Source organism: Pagrus major, chromosome 11 (assembly GCF_040436345.1).
Source record: "Pagrus major chromosome 11, Pma_NU_1.0".
NCBI classification, from domain to species: Eukaryota; Metazoa; Chordata; class Actinopteri; order Spariformes; family Sparidae; genus Pagrus; species Pagrus major.
Genome location: NC_133225.1, coordinates 4192981 through 4210781, shown reverse-complemented (window position 1 = coordinate 4210781; position 17801 = coordinate 4192981). Strand labels below are relative to the sequence as shown.

Below are 17801 nucleotides of genomic sequence, written 5' to 3'. Positions count from 1 at the left end.
GTATAGAGACGTGTGGTGAGCCGGCGGTTCATAGGGTACGCACACAGGTGATGGAGTTTACCACGTTTTACTCGAGTCTAAGACTCCTGCCTCACTCTCACCTACCCACGGTCGCCTAATACCAGCAGCTGTCAATAAATTGGCTCATCCTGTTTGTCTGTCACACCACCTCCACTTCCTCAGTCTGTTACTGGAAATAGATGCTCGTCTGGTTCTTAGGTAAGGGTATGTGGATTAACAGCTTACTACAATAAAACCACTAAACAACTAAAACAAGGCTTTAATCTGGGATGTAGAAACACTGAACAGAATAAATTCTGTTCAGTGTTCAGTGTCCCCCCCCCCCCCAACCTAAAATTTCTGATTTGATAGCAGCTTTTTCTAAAACAAAAATTGTGGTGCATATTGCAATATTTGAGGCGATTTTTTGCAATGACATTGTGAAAGGAAGTTACAATTGTGTAAATACCTGCAGTTTTTTTGTATAATCCCAGACACGTGCTTTCCAAATCATCTTTGATCTCATTACACATCCAGCTAGATAAAGGTTGCACACCACAGAACCGTGTGCAGTGCAAAACAGTTATCAGAATATCAGGGGATTTCTCTGCACAGTCTCAAAACAGTCATTTTTGTTGGTAAATGTGAGACGTTTGTGTGATTTCTGCATCTTCACAACCAGAAACCAGAGACACAAGTTTAGTGACATACATGTACGGCTCGACATTTTGCACAGGGCACTGCTGCGATTGGTGAAACGTTCAGGAAACTAAGATGATTGGTCGTCATTTGCAGAAAAGTTTCATGGAAGATTGCGCAGACTTAACAGTTGAATTGACTTTATTCTTGGGAATACAGTATTGTGTGTTACTCTCATAGATGAATCTAAAATCACCAAAATCACAAAATGAAACATTAAAATTGGTGTCAGAAAAAGAAAATGTTCTTTCTCAACTAATGCTTTGGTGATTTACTTCATTCCCTCAGTTAATTAACATGGCTGACATAGATTTAAACCTCATTGTGACTCTAGCTGTTGTTTATTGTTTTTCTAATAGTAGTTTCGTAGTTGTTTTGAGTCTTTTTCTGGATTGTTTGAGCGCAGAAATACATCTCACCCGTAACTGTTGTACCCCTGCTTCATAATGGTTCACTTTGTCCACTCACACCTGTTTTGCTGCAGTCAGTGTGTTGCAACTGCAAAGCAAGCCGTAACCAGGACTTGTTTCTGATATGTGCAGCGTATTTGACCTTCTAAAGAGATTCTTTAAGCGATTGGGATTCTGATCTAGACGATGTCTCCTAATCCAAGCCAGCACGGCAACGGGATAACCACCACTGATTCAGTGGCCCTCACTGACCTACTGCATTCAGATGGACACGAGCTGCCTAGAGCAGGTTTAACTGCCCGTCAAGCGAGGCTAGTTGGCAGGGCCTACATCCTACCATCTGTCACCGACAGACAGCTAGCCTCTCTGACCTCACATGGGCCATGTGAGGAAGGGCCGGGCTTGCCAATGCAATCTGTCACTCCAAGAAACCAGTAACCCTGGAGAGGGGGAGGGGAGAGCCTCATGCAGATTGGAGTTCATATTTGTTGTCATTCAATCTTAGACAACTGCACAGTGGGGTTTACAAAAGTAATGGATTGAGAGTATCTAAACATCTTTCCTCTTTTATGTATGTCAAGTGACCTCAGCTGACTAAAGTGACATCACCTGAGGACATTTTTCAGATTTTGTGCAGTAAAAGGCTTTGAACTATTTGTTTCCATACATGCAGCAGTAATCCCCAAGACCTCAATGAACTGTTATGTATCAAGGCTGTGGAGTTCCCCTTGAACAATAAGATCAACAACCTTATGGCCTTTTTAAGATGAGTAATAACGTTGTAACCAGAGATATATTTTCATAGTACAGTTTCCATGTTTGGCACATTTGCGGCTCTCTGTCAGGAGGATGATAGCCTCAGCCGTGGATTGCTGCAGGCTCACAGTAAACCATCCCTGGCTTTTGTTCACAGTGCTGTGGCAACAGTATAAGTGTGAATCTATTTTTCATGTGTGACTCTAACTGGGGGCACGGCAATTGGATGCATTTTAGAGTGAGAGACTATGAAAAATATGAGCCCTAAATCATCCCCTCCCCCCACTGCCTGAATTTTCTTTCTGCCGCTTTTCTGAAAATAGACCCAAACCGTCAGGTCTCAGACGGAGCCTTTAAATAGGTATGAGCCCCATTTCCACCTGCAGAGTCGACTCAGTGCAGCAGCCATCACAGCTCGGGTCTGCTTTAAGGATTGATGCAGCGATGTTTTCAAAGAACATGAAACCGACATGGTGGATATTATTATCACAGACTGGGAGGGACAAAAGAACACATGATGCAGTGAGACACATCAGTGTGGGGTGGCAGTTAGTGAGTTTCCTCAGCTAGAGTTTCAGGGCATGCACCTGCCGATTAAAGAGGCCCTCTCACACATCAGCCTGTAGCATTGACATAATAATGTGCTCAGACTCTTACAGCAAAGGCAGCAGCTTCTTTTGTCGACATAAGAAATGCCTTCCTGTTATTTTAAGATAAAAGCGACAGCCACCGCAAATACTTTGAAATAGTTCACTGAAAAAAAAAGTAAAAGTAACCGTGCCATAAAGTCCCAGAATGCTGTACTGTGCAAATAACACTAACACGACACTGTGTTTACATAACATGGCAGTGAGCATATGCTGTGAAGCTGTGATTCATTCTCTTTATTATATGGCTAGACCAGGGTGGGGCTGTCGCACATGTGAAACAAAGGCAAATAAATGAGGGAAATAACATGGAAACAACACAATGGAAGTTGTGTTGTTGCACAGCATAGTGGTGCGTAATTAGTTTCTGAAATAAAGTCGAAAGAATCAAATGCATGCATATCTGTACAGTTATACAGGACAAGCTAGCCAGGCTAGGCTAAGGCTAATTACAGAATTACTGACGTTACAGTGAAGGCTGCGTCATATATACGATATTTTGTTGTGTGTCTTAAAAGTGCTGTGATATTATTTTAAGTCCACATCATCCTGCCTTACTCAACTCCAACTAGACGGTGCAACATCATGAAATACAGCGAGAGAAGCGAGTTATTGTGCTGCACGATCCTTCAGTGTGATAAGTAGACTGATAAGCGATAGTGTTTTTAAACCCAGGTAATCTATGTGTCGGAGAGTGAATGACCGGGTGTGTTGCACACTGTCACTACCTGCACGTAGATTGCAGAACGTACTTGTCCATGTGAAGACTCAGCAGACATGCAGTTTATTTTGCAGTGGCTTTAAGTTGTATAGGAATTTGACTGTGTGTTGCCATAAAAGCCCATAGTTGTCGGTGTTATAAGCACACATACATGACTTCATACAGATAAGTGATTCGCAGGAATTTGTCTCATTGTTTATGTAGCCTGCACAGTTTGATTTAGAGACCTGCAGTCGTCAGGCATGTACAGTCGGACAAAACGAGCGCCCCTTCAAAGAAAACAAAAAGTGTGGCATCCAGTTGGGCTTTAACATCTGTGTAAGCAGCGTTTTATCACTTGTTTTCTCGCTAACAATGAAAAAACGCTGGAATGAATTTTGATCGATACTCAGTTGAATGTGTTTTGACAGCGAGCGGCGCATTACTGCATATTTGATAAGGTGTTGTTATATTAGATCACACCTCTTTGACTGAGCTAAAGCCTTTTGATTGGATGTCTCATTAGCCTGTGTTTGACTCAATGAATGATGCATGCCAGCTGATAACCTAAGGCAAATATGATTTACTCAGCGATATTGATTTCATATTGTGAGGGACACAACCTCCCCTCGCTCTCATCAATATGGATTCAGTGTTGCTCTGACAGTAAGCACGCCACAGTTAGGAAACAGGCTATGTGTGCTGCATGTGTTTAATTGTCATGTCCAGATTTTTTTTCCTTTTGGTGTTGATTGATTGTCTCTCTCCCTCCCTTCCTCTCTCATTGAGCTGTGACTTGATTTAAGATTTACTGTACGGGCCAGTACGCCACTGGCAGCAGTCACAAGGGGGAGGGAGAGGGAGAGAATGAGGGAGAGAGGGAGGAGGGAAGAAATGCAGAGACAGAGATTCCCTTCTCCTCTCCCATCCCCCCTTCTGTTCTCCCACACTGTCAACACAGATGATCCTGGCTGCAGATGGTGGCTCCACAGCGCCACTGCAGTGGGATGGTGGTGGAAGGGAACTGCAGCTTTCTGTTTACAAACCTGTGGTCCTCCTCGGGCAGAGCTGCTGTCAGATGGGATTTGATCAGAGGGTCTTAGTGATCTGTGACTCAACAGTCCGCGGGTTTTCATTTCAACTAACCACAACAGCAGGTGATTTTACTTTACTCTTTCTCTGCTTCCCATCTTGTTTGAAGTGTAGTATTCAAATTAGCTGCTGTTGTGTGTGTGGTTAAAATCAATTCCTGCATGCTCTACAGCCATTTAAAAAAAAAAGATGTGTTGCTACAGAACGTTTGTTATGACTAATGTCTAAATAAATATGCAAAGTGCTGGTGTAATGTGATGTAGTTTATTTGTATTAATCCGCCCTAAGGTGCCGCACGCGTGAGACTTGCAGATAAATCGCAAAATTTAACCATCAGTTTAATTTCCACTATTATTTTTTAAAAGCAATAAGTCCCCAAATCTTGATGCAGGGTCGCATTTAAAGGTAAACAAGACAGACACGTGTTGCGTTTTACTTTGAAGCGCAGTGATTGGGTGAGGGAAGAGCGACTGATGTTAGTGAGATTTGATTGAAACCCAGCGAGGACAAGCTTCACTCCGAACATATCTGACATCAGGCCTCCCTCCACGGCCTCCAAGCGACTACACTGATACCGACGGCCCAGTGGCTCTCGCTGGGAGATGTGTTAGCGGCTAGTTCGCTACGTTCAACAACCTCTCTCAAGTCTATTATTATTATTATTATTATTATTATTATTATTATTATTATTATTATTATTATTATTATTATTATTATTATTCCTGACTAGTGACATGTAACCAATCAGGTGTGGGTGGGACATCGAGCTGGACCACAGAGTTGTGACTACAGAAGGAAAGAGGCGGCTACATTTAAACTTATGTAACCCTAACACCCATTTCATTTTCTGCTGATCTGAGAAATGATCTGATCCTCAATGTGTTTGATCTGTTGCACCCCTAATCTGGAGCAATATTAGAGTATGTCTCAGATTTAGCCTTTTAATATTTGTTTTTCTTAAACCAGGACAAAAAAATTCTGTCCTGTTCAGTTTCCTGTCTCAAGGCAGCAGCCGTCACAATGGAAACGGGCTGAAATAAACTCGCTCCCTTTGACTCCTTCCGACGAATACTGATTTGGTCGTCGATTACCACGGCAACAGTGGAGGCTTCCAAGCATTCGGGCCGGCCCCACAGGGAGCTTTGTGATTCTGGAGTTACTTGTAATCATTTGGTGAAATGTGAGGATGTTGTTTTATCTCATTAAGAGTTGAAGAGGACGTTACACTGGAGCTGAAAAATCAAAACACACACACACACACAATGTAACATGAAGCTATTCCACTGTAGTTTGTGTGTTGGGTCTATGTTGATGGTCATATAAGAGAGTAGTTTGTTGTGATTTTGTATTCAAGTGCATCATATTGAAATGACACTAACCGGTTCTTTTATAGAGATGATTATAAATGTAACACCATGAACTCCAGCCTCAAAAATGATTACATGGATAAATAATTCACTGACACAATTTCAACATCATTGAACTTTCATCGGGTTGCGTAACAGTTCACAGGTGTTAATGTTTCTGGTCAGTCTGTGTATTTAATGCCTGGAAAGGCGTAACTACACCTGTGTAGATTTGGTCTTTGTGGCACCGTGAGTCTGGCACTGAACCTGAAAATCACAAAGACTAGTCTGTTTTTACTGTGCTGCAGTATTTCGACAGTAGCGTTCATATTTATATCTGTGCCATAAACACGCACTAACCACAGAGTGCAGGGGTGTGTTGCATGTTTAAAAGTTAGCAGGCAGCTGAAATGTTTGCAGTGTGAAACTGCTGTGAATCTGAAGTGAGAGCAAGCCAACAGCTGCTTCTGGTTAATTATAGACCTAATTTAGCGTACAGTATGTCGGCAATGGCAGCGTTTCATTGGCCGGTTGTAACGACTCATTCGAATGTCACAAAGTGTTGCCTGTTAGCATTGAGCTGCTTTTCTTGCAGTGTTTTTAAATGGGATTATGTTGCTACTTGCTGAGCATCTAACCCAGCTGACACTCGTCTCTATGGAAAACACAGTCGTCTCTCAGTAGAGACAAAGGGTCCAGGCTCAGATAAGTATCTCTGAGCCAGCATGCCAGAAAACAACATCACCTCTTCTTCTGCTGTCTTGGCCACAGACTTGTTGCATGTCTCCTGGGTCAAGGACGGATCCCTAAACAGCTCAGCCATGGCAGCTATACTCTCTCGTGAAGGTGATGCAACTGGCTCTGGTGCCTACGTCTCTGGTGTGAAGTGTGCTGCTGCCGTTGTGGCTCGACTGCACTGTAAAACTTGTCAGTGGTCACAGGAGTAGAGACACAGGCCCTCTCTCTTGCTTCACGCAATGCCACGTGTGTTGTGTAATTACATCCTGTTTGCTGTTGCAGTGACCAGCTTCCCCTCAGGTTAACATTAAAGATTCATCACATCGTCTCTGCTAATCACCTGTTGAAACTATACAAGATTATTATATATATTTGGTCAGAAGAGCAGGTAATTATTAGCAGGTTGGTTAATGTCTGATCCTGTCTACTTCCTGGTCCTCCTGAGTTTGACATTCTGCAGTGTTAAGGCCACAGGTCATGTTAATGTTTGGACGTGCCAGACAAAGAAAATCTAACATCCTGGGAAATGAAATGTAAGCCAGTGCTCACAGGACCCTGGAGAGAGTTTCATCCACTTAAATGCCATTAAATGCACAGAAAGTCGCCTTCTCCTGGGAGAGGGGGGAGGGGGGCTGCAGACACTGAGCTCCAGGCATTACATGGCTGATTATTCTCAGGGGAAATGGGCTTTGAGCTGGTCCTTATTTGGAGTCGGCTCTCTGGCTCTCAGTCAGCTTTTTAAAGTCATGGTTCCCAACCATCTGAGTTCATGAAACCACAGACAAAAGCAGCGTAGACTCATGATCCCCTGACATGTGCTCGGCTGCACAAACATAAGAAGTCACACCACGGGAGGTGTTACGGTCCTGGAGACTTCTTCCCTTTTTCTCAGATGAGTAGTTTGCAAACACAAATTAGTGTATTCAATGATTTATGAGTGGTCAGGCGGAGGAGGAGGAGGAGCACCCTCGGTATCAGAACAGAGAGCAGTGAAAGTGCAGCAGAAGAAAATATTCACTCTGTGTTAACTGAATTGCTGCACCTCCATATGTGCAAACCAGCATACACACAAGTACAAGTTCATCAAAGTGTGTTGTACGAATTGTACTTCCAGTCAAGACAACTGCAACTGTGTGGAAACGCCAGCTAACCTGAAGCTACCGTTAATCACCCGACATCGACCTCAGTGTTTCTCTACACAACAGACTGTACGTCACTCCCTCTGAAGAGTTGTGTTAAAGTGACATCACACATTTTATCATCCATCTGATCGCAACTGACACTAAAAAACATTGGTATTGTGACTTCACAGGGTGGCACTGTTGTTGAGGTTTGATGGTTGTATTTAGGATGGATCTGAATACATGAATATTTGGACTCCAGAATCAGAACGCTGATCACGTAACATTTGCACATATAACTTAAAATACACTCTTTTTATCTTGAATTGTTGTGATTGGATCTTATTACGCAAAAATTGTAGGTGGAGCTGACCATTATGTGCAAGATGAGGGTCATGTGACGGATGAAGGCATCAGTAGGATATGTTTTGGTGGCTCTGTTAGTAAGACTGAGACAGACAACAGCAGTACTTTAAAAAAAAAAGAAAAAAGCAGGGGGTTTGGTTGGTGAGTTAGTCAGTTTGAGTGATGAATGATGAGTCTGCAGGCTGCACAGGCACATTAATAATAATTCTCTGAGACAGGGTGTCACAGCTCCAGAAAGTCATCATAGCGATACTGATTTTATCTTTTGTTGTGACGATCCTGAGGTCACCAGGAATGTGTGCGTTGTTTGTGTTTGGTTAGCCAACACAGTTCCTTGCTGGACGACATTCCAGCAAGAGTTGAACGGGTTCAAACGTTTCTGTTAGAGCTCGCTGTGTTGGTCAACTCGGTCTATCGAACTAACTCCTCTTAAATACTGAACGGAATCATGTTTGAAATGTATATTTATCTGGTCGATCTCTCTGTTGTAGCTGTTGTCACGATGCTGGACTTTCTGATTTTGATACAATCGCTTGAAGAATATCGATATTTGATACAACAGGGAAAAACTGACATTTAGCGCATAACATTTTCGATTTTTGTCAAAAGACAAATATAACAAGGCTTTTCTACTGTTTTATTAAGAACAACAGCATCGTAGTCAGTTTACTTCAGTTTACTTGTGTCGTGACTACAGTGGTGCATTTGTCAACACGCTGTCAGTCAAAAATACTGAAACACAGCTATTACTGTTGTATATATACTGTAAAGATTTGTATTTAAAGAAGGTTTCAAATATTCAGAACCGATAAGTGTCGGTATTTTAGTATTTTTGACGACATTCCTCTGTACATTCAGATATGCACATACTTTAGTAGGACAGCCTACCTCTGTAGTAAACCTTAAACTAGGAGAGGTCAACATTTATCTCAGCAGCAGTTTAGTTCAGAAATGACCTTGTATTTTGGCTGGTATTCAAAAAGTGTAACGTCAGCCCTTTACTGTGACAACACTGCAGACACTTCTGTTCAAACCCCTGCAGCCATGTTCAGACCGTCTTTATTATTCTGCAGTCACTGTTGTGTGCATTGAGCAGTCGTGTTAATGAGTGTCTCCCTTCACTGACGACTCTCTCTCTCTCTCTCTCTCTGTGTTTTCCAGGCTCGGTGTGTGCGTGCTGACCTCATGGTGTAACAGGAATAAAGATGAGCATTAGCAGTGATGAGGTCAACTTCCTGGTCTACAGATACCTACAGGAGTCAGGTATCCTCTTGACGCCTTTAATTCATCACATCTGCACTTTTAAAATGTCATAAGATAAACAACATATCGGTAACTAGGTCATTTTTTGTCTTTTTGCTTTCGTATTAATCAGATTTTTACATCTGATGTCATTCTGTTTTCTTTATATGAACAGTTATTGGTGTTATTTATGTCTTTTTAACCAATACCATTGATTAAAAGTGTATAAAGAGAGATGAACGTTAGCAGGAACATGACTTCCTCTGTTGTTGCTTATAATTATTGGTATATCCAGCAGATAGCTGCAGGCTGCAAGTCAGTTTGTTAAGTCAACTTTGGTTGCCTTGTGTACACAACACAGTGCGTGTGGGTCAGCTGGTTGTATGAAAGGCACAATGTGGGGAAGAGAGGAAGTTGAGAAAAACGACAACATACACACAACAGTGTGGATCAGTTGGATAAACAGCACAGTCTGTCAGCAGTGTGTGTACAACTCCTCTCAGTCAGTCAGTCAGACTGAGACAGTGATTCACTACCTAATCAATCATAGATGGTAAACAGTCTGTATTTACTCTGAGAACGGTGCTTAAGGCTGCACCAAGAGTTTCCACCATGTTAAGTATTGACTTGCACATTGGGAGTAAATTTGTGGTCAGCTGGATGAACTGTGTAGTTAAAATGAGTCTGCAGATGTGCCTCACTGGACGTTAACATACTCTTCGCTTTGTGGAAGGAAACGTAGGTGTGACAATGAGGTTTATCTGACTATAGTGAGCCATGTCAACCTCCATATCACTGCTGGCACTGGTCCACTGTTACATGTGTGTATCAGTGAAGGTTTTACGCCCTGTTACTTTCCTTCCTGCCTCGTATCATATTTATTATGTAACATTTTTGATAAGGCACAGATGGCTCGTGTGTTTCATAAATTCCTGTCACTGTTGTTCTTGTGTTTCATGCAGACAATAGTCTGGCAGAAATAAAAAAACGATGTACAATCAGCAGACTGAGAGATTTATATATTTGTATAAAATGATTTAATATCTGTGGATGACAGGGCTGGGCTGTGGCCAGGACATGTTATCAAGTAGTGCATGTTTCATGGCAGGAAGCGTCTGTGCACAGCTGGTGCAGTTACAGTACAACTAGTGTTTTGACTGATATAAACGTTTACATTCATGGTAATTTCTTGATTCTAAGATGCATCGCAATGTGAATATAGAAGGCTAATGGGGAGTTTTCTGGCCTTGTCTGGACAGTAAAGCTGTGAAGTTAGGCCGGAGATATACTTGCTTTTGAATCACACGTCTGCATAGACAACCAGCTGCAGCGTGTTCACATACTTGCCTGTATACTACACGTGTTCCTGGAGGATACCACTAGATGACACACATTAGCTTGTTGTCCCGTTGTTGTGCCTGCTGCAGCTGACAATGCTTACTGACTCCTGAACCTGTAACATCCTCATACTGCCCCTGTGGTTCATGTGCATATTACATCTTGAGGACGAGTAGCGTTAATTTCCGAGGACGTGCGCAACCGACGCTCTAAACGGATGCAGGATACGTGAGTCAACCATCATGTGTACCTGAACCCATTTTTAAAAGGAAGTTTATCTTCGACCTTATGTTGCAACGTCCCTCACTTGCATTGAAAGATGGGCAAACATTAAGCTAACATCACTCAGTTAGGAGATATTGCACAAGGAGTGATGTATCAACAGCAACCCACTATTCTGAGTCTCATGTCGAGCCGAGTGACCAAAAAAAAAAAAGTTTTCACAAGGAACGTTTTTTTCATGTGGCGAGTCGAGTGGAAAAAAAAGTTTTTCATGAGAATTTTTCTTCATGTGTCGAACCGAGGGGGGAAAAAATCCACTTTTTTTTTTTCTGTAATACTCATTTTGACCACATGAGGCTGAAGTGCAATTCATTTTTGATGTGAAATTAAATTAAATGTGAGATGCATCATTATGTGTAAAATAATGGCTCTCATGTTTAATTTCTACAGTCTGGCTTTAACCACCTATGTGTCGCCAGTTTCCCCAGTCTCCACATTGTTTGTATGCAGCCTCTTGTGGTCAAAATGAGTATTACAGAAAGAAATGCTTAGAAAAATGAGCCTTAATTTCCTCTCGATAAAAATTTTTTTGTCACTGCGTTTCACACACAGAAAAAACATCTCGCGAAAATGTTTTTTTCTCGGTTTGACGCTTGTGATTTATTTATTTTTTTTGCACATGAAAAATGAAAAAAACATTTACATGAAAAAAAAAATATTTTAAAACTCACAAAATGGAGCACCAGAAAAAAAAAAGTCTCACTTGCCCCTCAGGGCTTCCGTAGCTTTGCTACCACAAGCACTGTGAAATCTAACACTGAGCTTTTCAAATAGCAGTTGTGGACAGAGGTCGCCATACAAACAGTCTCAAAAAAAAAAGAAACATGATGGTGAATTTATTTCGTGCTCAGGAGTTAAAGAAGAACAGAATAGTCGCAGCAGTGGCTTTATGGCAGTGGTGAAAAAAAATCACGTGTTCTTTTAATAAATCATGTGAAAAAGTATGAGAGGAATATCATTTCCTGTGATATAAAGTACGTCGTTACGTTCCACTGCTCAAAATATCTTCTCCTCTCCTGCCCTCTCCCTCTCCCTCCCTCCCTCCCCTCTGCAGGGTTCTCCCACTCAGCGTTCACGTTCGGTATAGAGAGTCACATCAGCCAGTCCAACATCAATGGTGCTCTGGTTCCCCCTGCTGCCCTCATCAGCATCATCCAGAAGGGCCTGCAGTACGTCGAGGCTGAAGTCAGCATCAATGAGGTGGGACACATCAACAGATCCTCTCTCCTCCTCCTCTCCTGTGTTTCCTCTCTAACTGGTTATTTCTGCCACTCCACAGGACGGCACATTATTTGACGGGCGGCCCATAGAGTCTCTGTCTCTGATCGATGCTGTGATGCCTGATGTCGTTCAGACGAGGCAGCAGGCCTACCGGGACAAGATGGCCCAGCAGCAGGCCGCCGCTTCAGCACCGGCATCGGCCACCGGAGGCAGCATCGCCGGCAACGCCAAGAACGGAGAGAATACTGCCAACGGGGAGGAGAACGGAGCCCACGCCTTAGCTAGTGAGTAACATGTTTACAGATAGAAGAGGACGTGCAGTGATGGGTCGCTAACTGCAACGACAGAGCTGCTTCTCACTATCTATTCTTTGATGAAAGATCTCACAGAACAGTTGATGACGATGTATTTTCTGGTCCTTCCTGGCTTGTTGACTTGACATGTCGTCTCGCTCAAAACCCAGACAACCACGCAGACCTGATGGAGGTGGACGGAGATGTGGAGATCCCTCAGAACAAGGCCATGGTCCTGAGAGGCCACGAGTCAGAGGTCTTCATCTGTGCCTGGAACCCAGTCAGTGATCTGCTGGCATCGGGGTAAGTCACCTTCTCCGTCCTTCTCTTCTGACACTGGGCTCTGTCTCTCTGCTTAGACGTTTTATTAGACAGTAGAGAGATGACAGACGGTCCCCAGCTGGACTTGAATTGTGGTTCATGGTCAGCGTCAGAGCCTCTGCTGCTGCACCACCGGAGTACAAAGCAGCTTCTTTTCTCAGACTCCTGAATTCATCCTCAACACGCCACCATAAAAAACACTTTTTCTTGTGTAGCATTAAGGGACGACAACTTACATTTCGTTTAACGACAGCGTGTTGAAGGAATAACACTGTGTGACATCTTATTGTGATAATATAAACATATTGTGTTATTGATTTAAGCATCTCAGTTGTGTAAATAAATCATTTTAAGCTAATTGTAATTGAAAACTAAGAGAAGTTACTTAAAGGTTTGGACATGCTTGAATTTCACTGAAGGAAATGTCTTACACTTCAACACAGATCATTGTATGAAGTTTGATAAGGTTTGATTATAAGTTACATGTGCTGTCCAATATATTGATATCAGATCAGATTTCTTGTGACAATGATTTCCCCCCCTAATAATAAGAAATAATGCAGAACTGCTACAAACTTACATGTTGTCCTGCTGACTTGCAGGATCACTTAGTCCTCATGCCCACATGTTGCCCCACCGATGAAAAAAACTTGCTGACGAACAACTTTAAAGAGGAAACTGTCGACATGGTTTATGTGGTTTTTGTGTGTTCGTGTAGTTTAACAGGAAGGTCAAGTTTCAGTAACATGTCTGTGTGTGTCTGTCTGTGTGTCTCAGGTCCGGTGATTCGACGGCTCGTATCTGGAACCTGAGTGAGAACAGTACAAGCAGCTCCACACAGCTGGTCCTGAGACACTGCATACGAGAGGGAGGACAGGACGTCCCCAGCAACAAAGATGTCACCTCACTAGACTGGAATGTAAGCACAGTAACACACACACACACACACACACACACACACACACACTGTAAGCCACCCTGCTAAGTTGTGAGAATAGTGCTGTTTCATGTATCATCGTGCTACTTCACAGTCAAAGCTATGCGTGGTTTTTATCATTACTCTGTTATGATCTCCACCGTGCTGCATGTGCAGTCCTGTAAACAGCAGAGAGGCAAATTACACCAAACACCTCAGCAGAGGAAACTCCCAGAACTCTCTGAACATAACTGTTGATGGAGGAATATCAGTGAGTGGAATTTTCCTTCAGTTCAGCCAGTGGATTGCAAACCTGAGCCAAGGGGCAGAGGCAAAATTTTCCTGGAAAAGGTCCACGCTGATGCAAAACACACACACGACCTCTCGTCTGATAGCAGCCGAATCACAGCGAAACACTTCATTCAGCCTCGACTCCGTCAGGAAAAATACTGCAACAGACAGAAAGGTGTTCATACTGGCCTGTCATCACCTGTCTGACACACCTCTCTCTCTCTCTCTCTCTCTCTCTCTCTCTGACAGAGCGAGGGCACGCTGTTAGCAACAGGCTCCTACGACGGCTTTGCCAGAATATGGACGAAGGATGGTGAGATGACCTGAACTCATTAAACAGAAGCATGAAGTTAAACTGCAGTATTCGTGGAAAAACAACATGGAAGTGTATCTGATACAGCTGTTTGTATATTAGCTAATGGAAAACCCAAATAATGATTGTGCTATTGAATCTCTTGATGTCCTTGAATCCTTGAACAACACTGCCATCTAGAGGCAGGTTTGCATACTGCAGCCTGAATCAGTCTGTCAGGGTTACTGTGTTTTCTGTGTGGAGGTGATACTTACAGATTGTGTTCCCGTCTCTGTTTGTTTGTTTGTCTGCGCTCCACAGGAAACTTGGCCAGCACACTCGGCCAACACAAAGGTCCCATCTTTGCCCTGAAGTGGAATAAAAAAGGCAATTTTATCCTCAGTGCAGGAGTAGACAAGGTAAACCAGGCTCTGTTTAATAATTCAGCCCTTTTTCCAACACAATAAACAACTCGACTTGTGTGCACTGCCATGATTTCTGTATGTAGCTTATGAGTAAATGAATCAAGCAGATGTTCTGTACAGTCACTGTTGGCTCTAACTGTACATGCTTGTGTGTCCTGGCAGACAACAATCATTTGGGACGCCCATACAGGAGAAGCCAAACAGCAGTTTCCCTTCCATTCAGGTACGAAACATCGTATGCTGTGATGCAGAGTTGTTAAGTTTTTACATTTTTATATATTGATCTTTCTGACGTCCGTCCGTCTTCCTCCCACAGCTCCAGCACTAGACGTGGATTGGCAGAGCAACAACACGTTCGCCTCCTGTAGTACAGACATGTGTATCCACGTCTGTAAACTGGGACAGGACCGACCCATTAAAACATTCCAGGGACACACAGTAAGTGTTTCGCCTGCGTGTGTGTGTGTGTGTGTGTGTGTGTGTGTGTGTTTGCAGTTGCACATCTCGTATTGACCGATGTGTAACTTTATAAGTTGCCCAAAGCACACATATGATCATATGGATGTTTGGTTTTATTGGTTTGAATGAGCATCGTGGAACATTTAACATTTTTTGGCATTTAGGTTCTTAATTAGAAAAAGTATCCCTGAATGAGGCTGGACAGCACCAACACTCAGCACACTGTGTACACACAACAAGCAAAGTGTCTGTGTTTGTGCTCATGACTTCTTCCCTCTCTCTCTTTCTCTCTCCAGAATGAAGTAAATGCAATCAAGTGGGATCCCACAGGGAACCTGCTCGCCTCCTGCTCAGACGACATGACGTTGAAGGTGAGCTGAGAGCTGAACCTGCTGAAATGTTGGACTGTTGTGTCATTAATATCACGATCAGTGCTTCCCCTTGAGATGACAGTGCAACTGATGTATTCGTGAGGAAGGGAGGATTCTGTAAAGAGGAACTCCGTCTCACATCATAGAGTTGGATTATTCACAATGTGTGTTGACCTTCTTCTGCTTTTAATGGGGAGATGCCGTCCCAATAATAATTTCTGTGTTTCTTGAATCATCTTAGTCAGGACGTCTCTCCAGGTCACAGTCAGTTAAAAAGTGCAATTAATTCAAGTGAAGGATAAAGTGGGGTTTGTTTTGTTTTTGACAGATTTGGAGTATGAAGCAGGACTCGTGTGTCCATGACCTGCAGGCCCACAGTAAAGAAATCTACACCATCAAATGGAGTCCCACCGGCCCTGGAACCAACAATCCCAGCGCTAACCTCATGCTAGCCAGGTGAGTGCCAGTGTCAGTAGACAGTAGGCTAACTGAGTGCTTTACTCAGTTAGCCTACTGGCTAGTCTACTCTGTAATAAATTTGATTTAACGTTCCCCTTTTTAGCCTGTTTGGTCTTAAAGAGAAAGTAAATGAGTGCATGAACATTTAAGTTATGACACACAACCTGACAACTTCTGCCTTCAATATTTGAATCAAGCCCAGCAGAGAAGCCACATTTCTTACTTTGTCTCAGTGAGCTAAACTTCTGTAACCTTGTGTGTTGCCGTCTCCTCTTCCACAGTGCATCGTTCGACTCCACGGTCCGTCTTTGGGACGTGGAGAGAGGCATCTGTATCCACACGCTGACTAAACACCAGGAGCCAGTCTACAGCGTGGCTTTCAGTCCTGACGGTCGGCATCTGGCCAGTGGCTCCTTTGACAAATGCGTGCACATCTGGAATACACAGGTAGGAAGAGAAGGGGAGGGGACAGTATGTACGTGACCTGCTCACCTCGAGATCTTCAGATCAGTTTGCAGCTACATATTGCTGGTTATAAAGACCAGTTCAATGGTAAATAAGAACATATAGCTGTGATACACAGGTTTCCACTGCATGTGGCGTAAAACAAAAAATGCTCAGATTTTCATTTTTTATTGTGTTTATACAGTTTTTATTTTGTCATCAGCTGGTGACATATATATATATATATATATATATATATATATATATATATAAACTCTCAAGTGTGGACAGACGCATGACTGCTGCCCCCCAGTGGCCAAATAAATCAATTACAACAGTTGTGAAAGGCTTGTTGTGTTTGTATTGGGCTGAGTTATTATACAATCCAGAAACAAATAGAAATTTCCATATTATAATCTTTTTTTTTATCAGTACCGTGACTCTCTGCTTGTGTCTCTCAGACGGGCGCTTTAGTCCACAGTTACAGAGGGACGGGGGGAATCTTCGAGGTTTGCTGGAACGCAGCGGGGGACAAAGTGGGAGCCAGCGCATCAGACGGATCTGTAAGTCTACACAGGACTCGCTGGATGGTTAGATGGTTTGTTAGCAACAGTATGAGATTTTCACAGTGTGATAACCATCTCAGTAAATATCACAGTATCTTGTCTTACATAGTTATCAGTTACAATGAGCCTGAATGGAATGAAAACAGACAACCCTAGTTTCTAGCTTTGATAGTTTTTTTCCCATCAGCCCCACACATTTACCTCTCTGCTCCTCTGTCCCAGGTGTGTGTACTAGACCTTCGGAAATAGTGCTGCTGTTTGTTGGAAGCCATGGACCGACCATGAATGTGTACATAGCCAAATGACTGTCCCTGCCTGCCCTGCGTACTGCTCACGCTTACGACTACGGCCCCGCCCACCGACAGACAGGAAGCAGGAAACAGGAACAGGAAGCAAAAAGCACCCGACACAGCAGGTCCAAGACACAGGGATGGATGAACGGATGGACGGACAGACAGACAAGACAGACAGACAGACAGACGGGCGGGCGGGCGGATGGAAGCGCCCCTCTCTATCTGTGCAGACTCTAACAGAGATGCAGAAGGGACGCAGTGAAAAAAAGAAAAAACTGATAGACAAAAAAAAAGTTACAGATCCGTATATGTACCAAAATTTGGAAGCTATTTTGCTTTTTTGATCTTTAAACCATGCTCATCGTCATCAAAATGAAAAACAATGAAAAAAGTGTTGATCTTTGTTACTAGTTGGATCTCATTGTGCAGACATATCAACTTCTCCACCATAAGATAGGATGGCACTTAGTTTTTTTTAAATTTCAGATCTCTTGTTTCAATGTTTTTATATTTTTTATCTGTGGGGGAGGGGGGGGCCGGGCCAGGGCTGGTCGAGGTCAGAGTTTTATTCATCGGAGAAGTACATGCAGACACACACACACACACACACACACACACACACCAAACAGTTCTCACAAACGGTGTCCTCGTCATGATTTCAAACCAACGTGGCGAAACCTAAAGGCTTTTGTTCTTTCATGTGTTTCAGTAGT

General features: G+C 43.0%; 1 protein-coding gene across 2 annotated transcripts in view; it reads left to right on the top strand.

Moving 5' to 3' along the window:
- tbl1xr1a (TBL1X/Y related 1a) overlaps positions 1 to 17588 on the top strand; it is a 36364-nt gene extending 18776 nt beyond the window's left edge. Inside the window, exons 3-16 of one of the 2 annotated variants that reach the window (XM_073476135.1) lie at positions 9037 to 9138; positions 11792 to 11937; positions 12017 to 12242; positions 12422 to 12554; positions 13350 to 13491; positions 14029 to 14092; positions 14393 to 14490; positions 14659 to 14719; positions 14813 to 14934; positions 15252 to 15326; positions 15655 to 15782; positions 16067 to 16232; positions 16691 to 16792; positions 17018 to 17588. In XM_073476135.1, the coding sequence (XP_073332236.1) occupies positions 9081 to 9138; positions 11792 to 11937; positions 12017 to 12242; positions 12422 to 12554; positions 13350 to 13491; positions 14029 to 14092; positions 14393 to 14490; positions 14659 to 14719; positions 14813 to 14934; positions 15252 to 15326; positions 15655 to 15782; positions 16067 to 16232; positions 16691 to 16792; positions 17018 to 17044 (1548 nt within the window). In that variant the 5' untranslated portion in view covers positions 9037 to 9080 and the 3' untranslated portion in view covers positions 17045 to 17588. The remainder of the gene's footprint in view (positions 1 to 9036; positions 9139 to 11791; positions 11938 to 12016; positions 12243 to 12421; positions 12555 to 13349; positions 13492 to 14028; positions 14093 to 14392; positions 14491 to 14658; positions 14720 to 14812; positions 14935 to 15251; positions 15327 to 15654; positions 15783 to 16066; positions 16233 to 16690; positions 16793 to 17017) is intronic. The other variant, XM_073476136.1, reaches the window with a different exon arrangement.
- Positions 17589 to 17801: the final 213 nt, after the last annotated feature.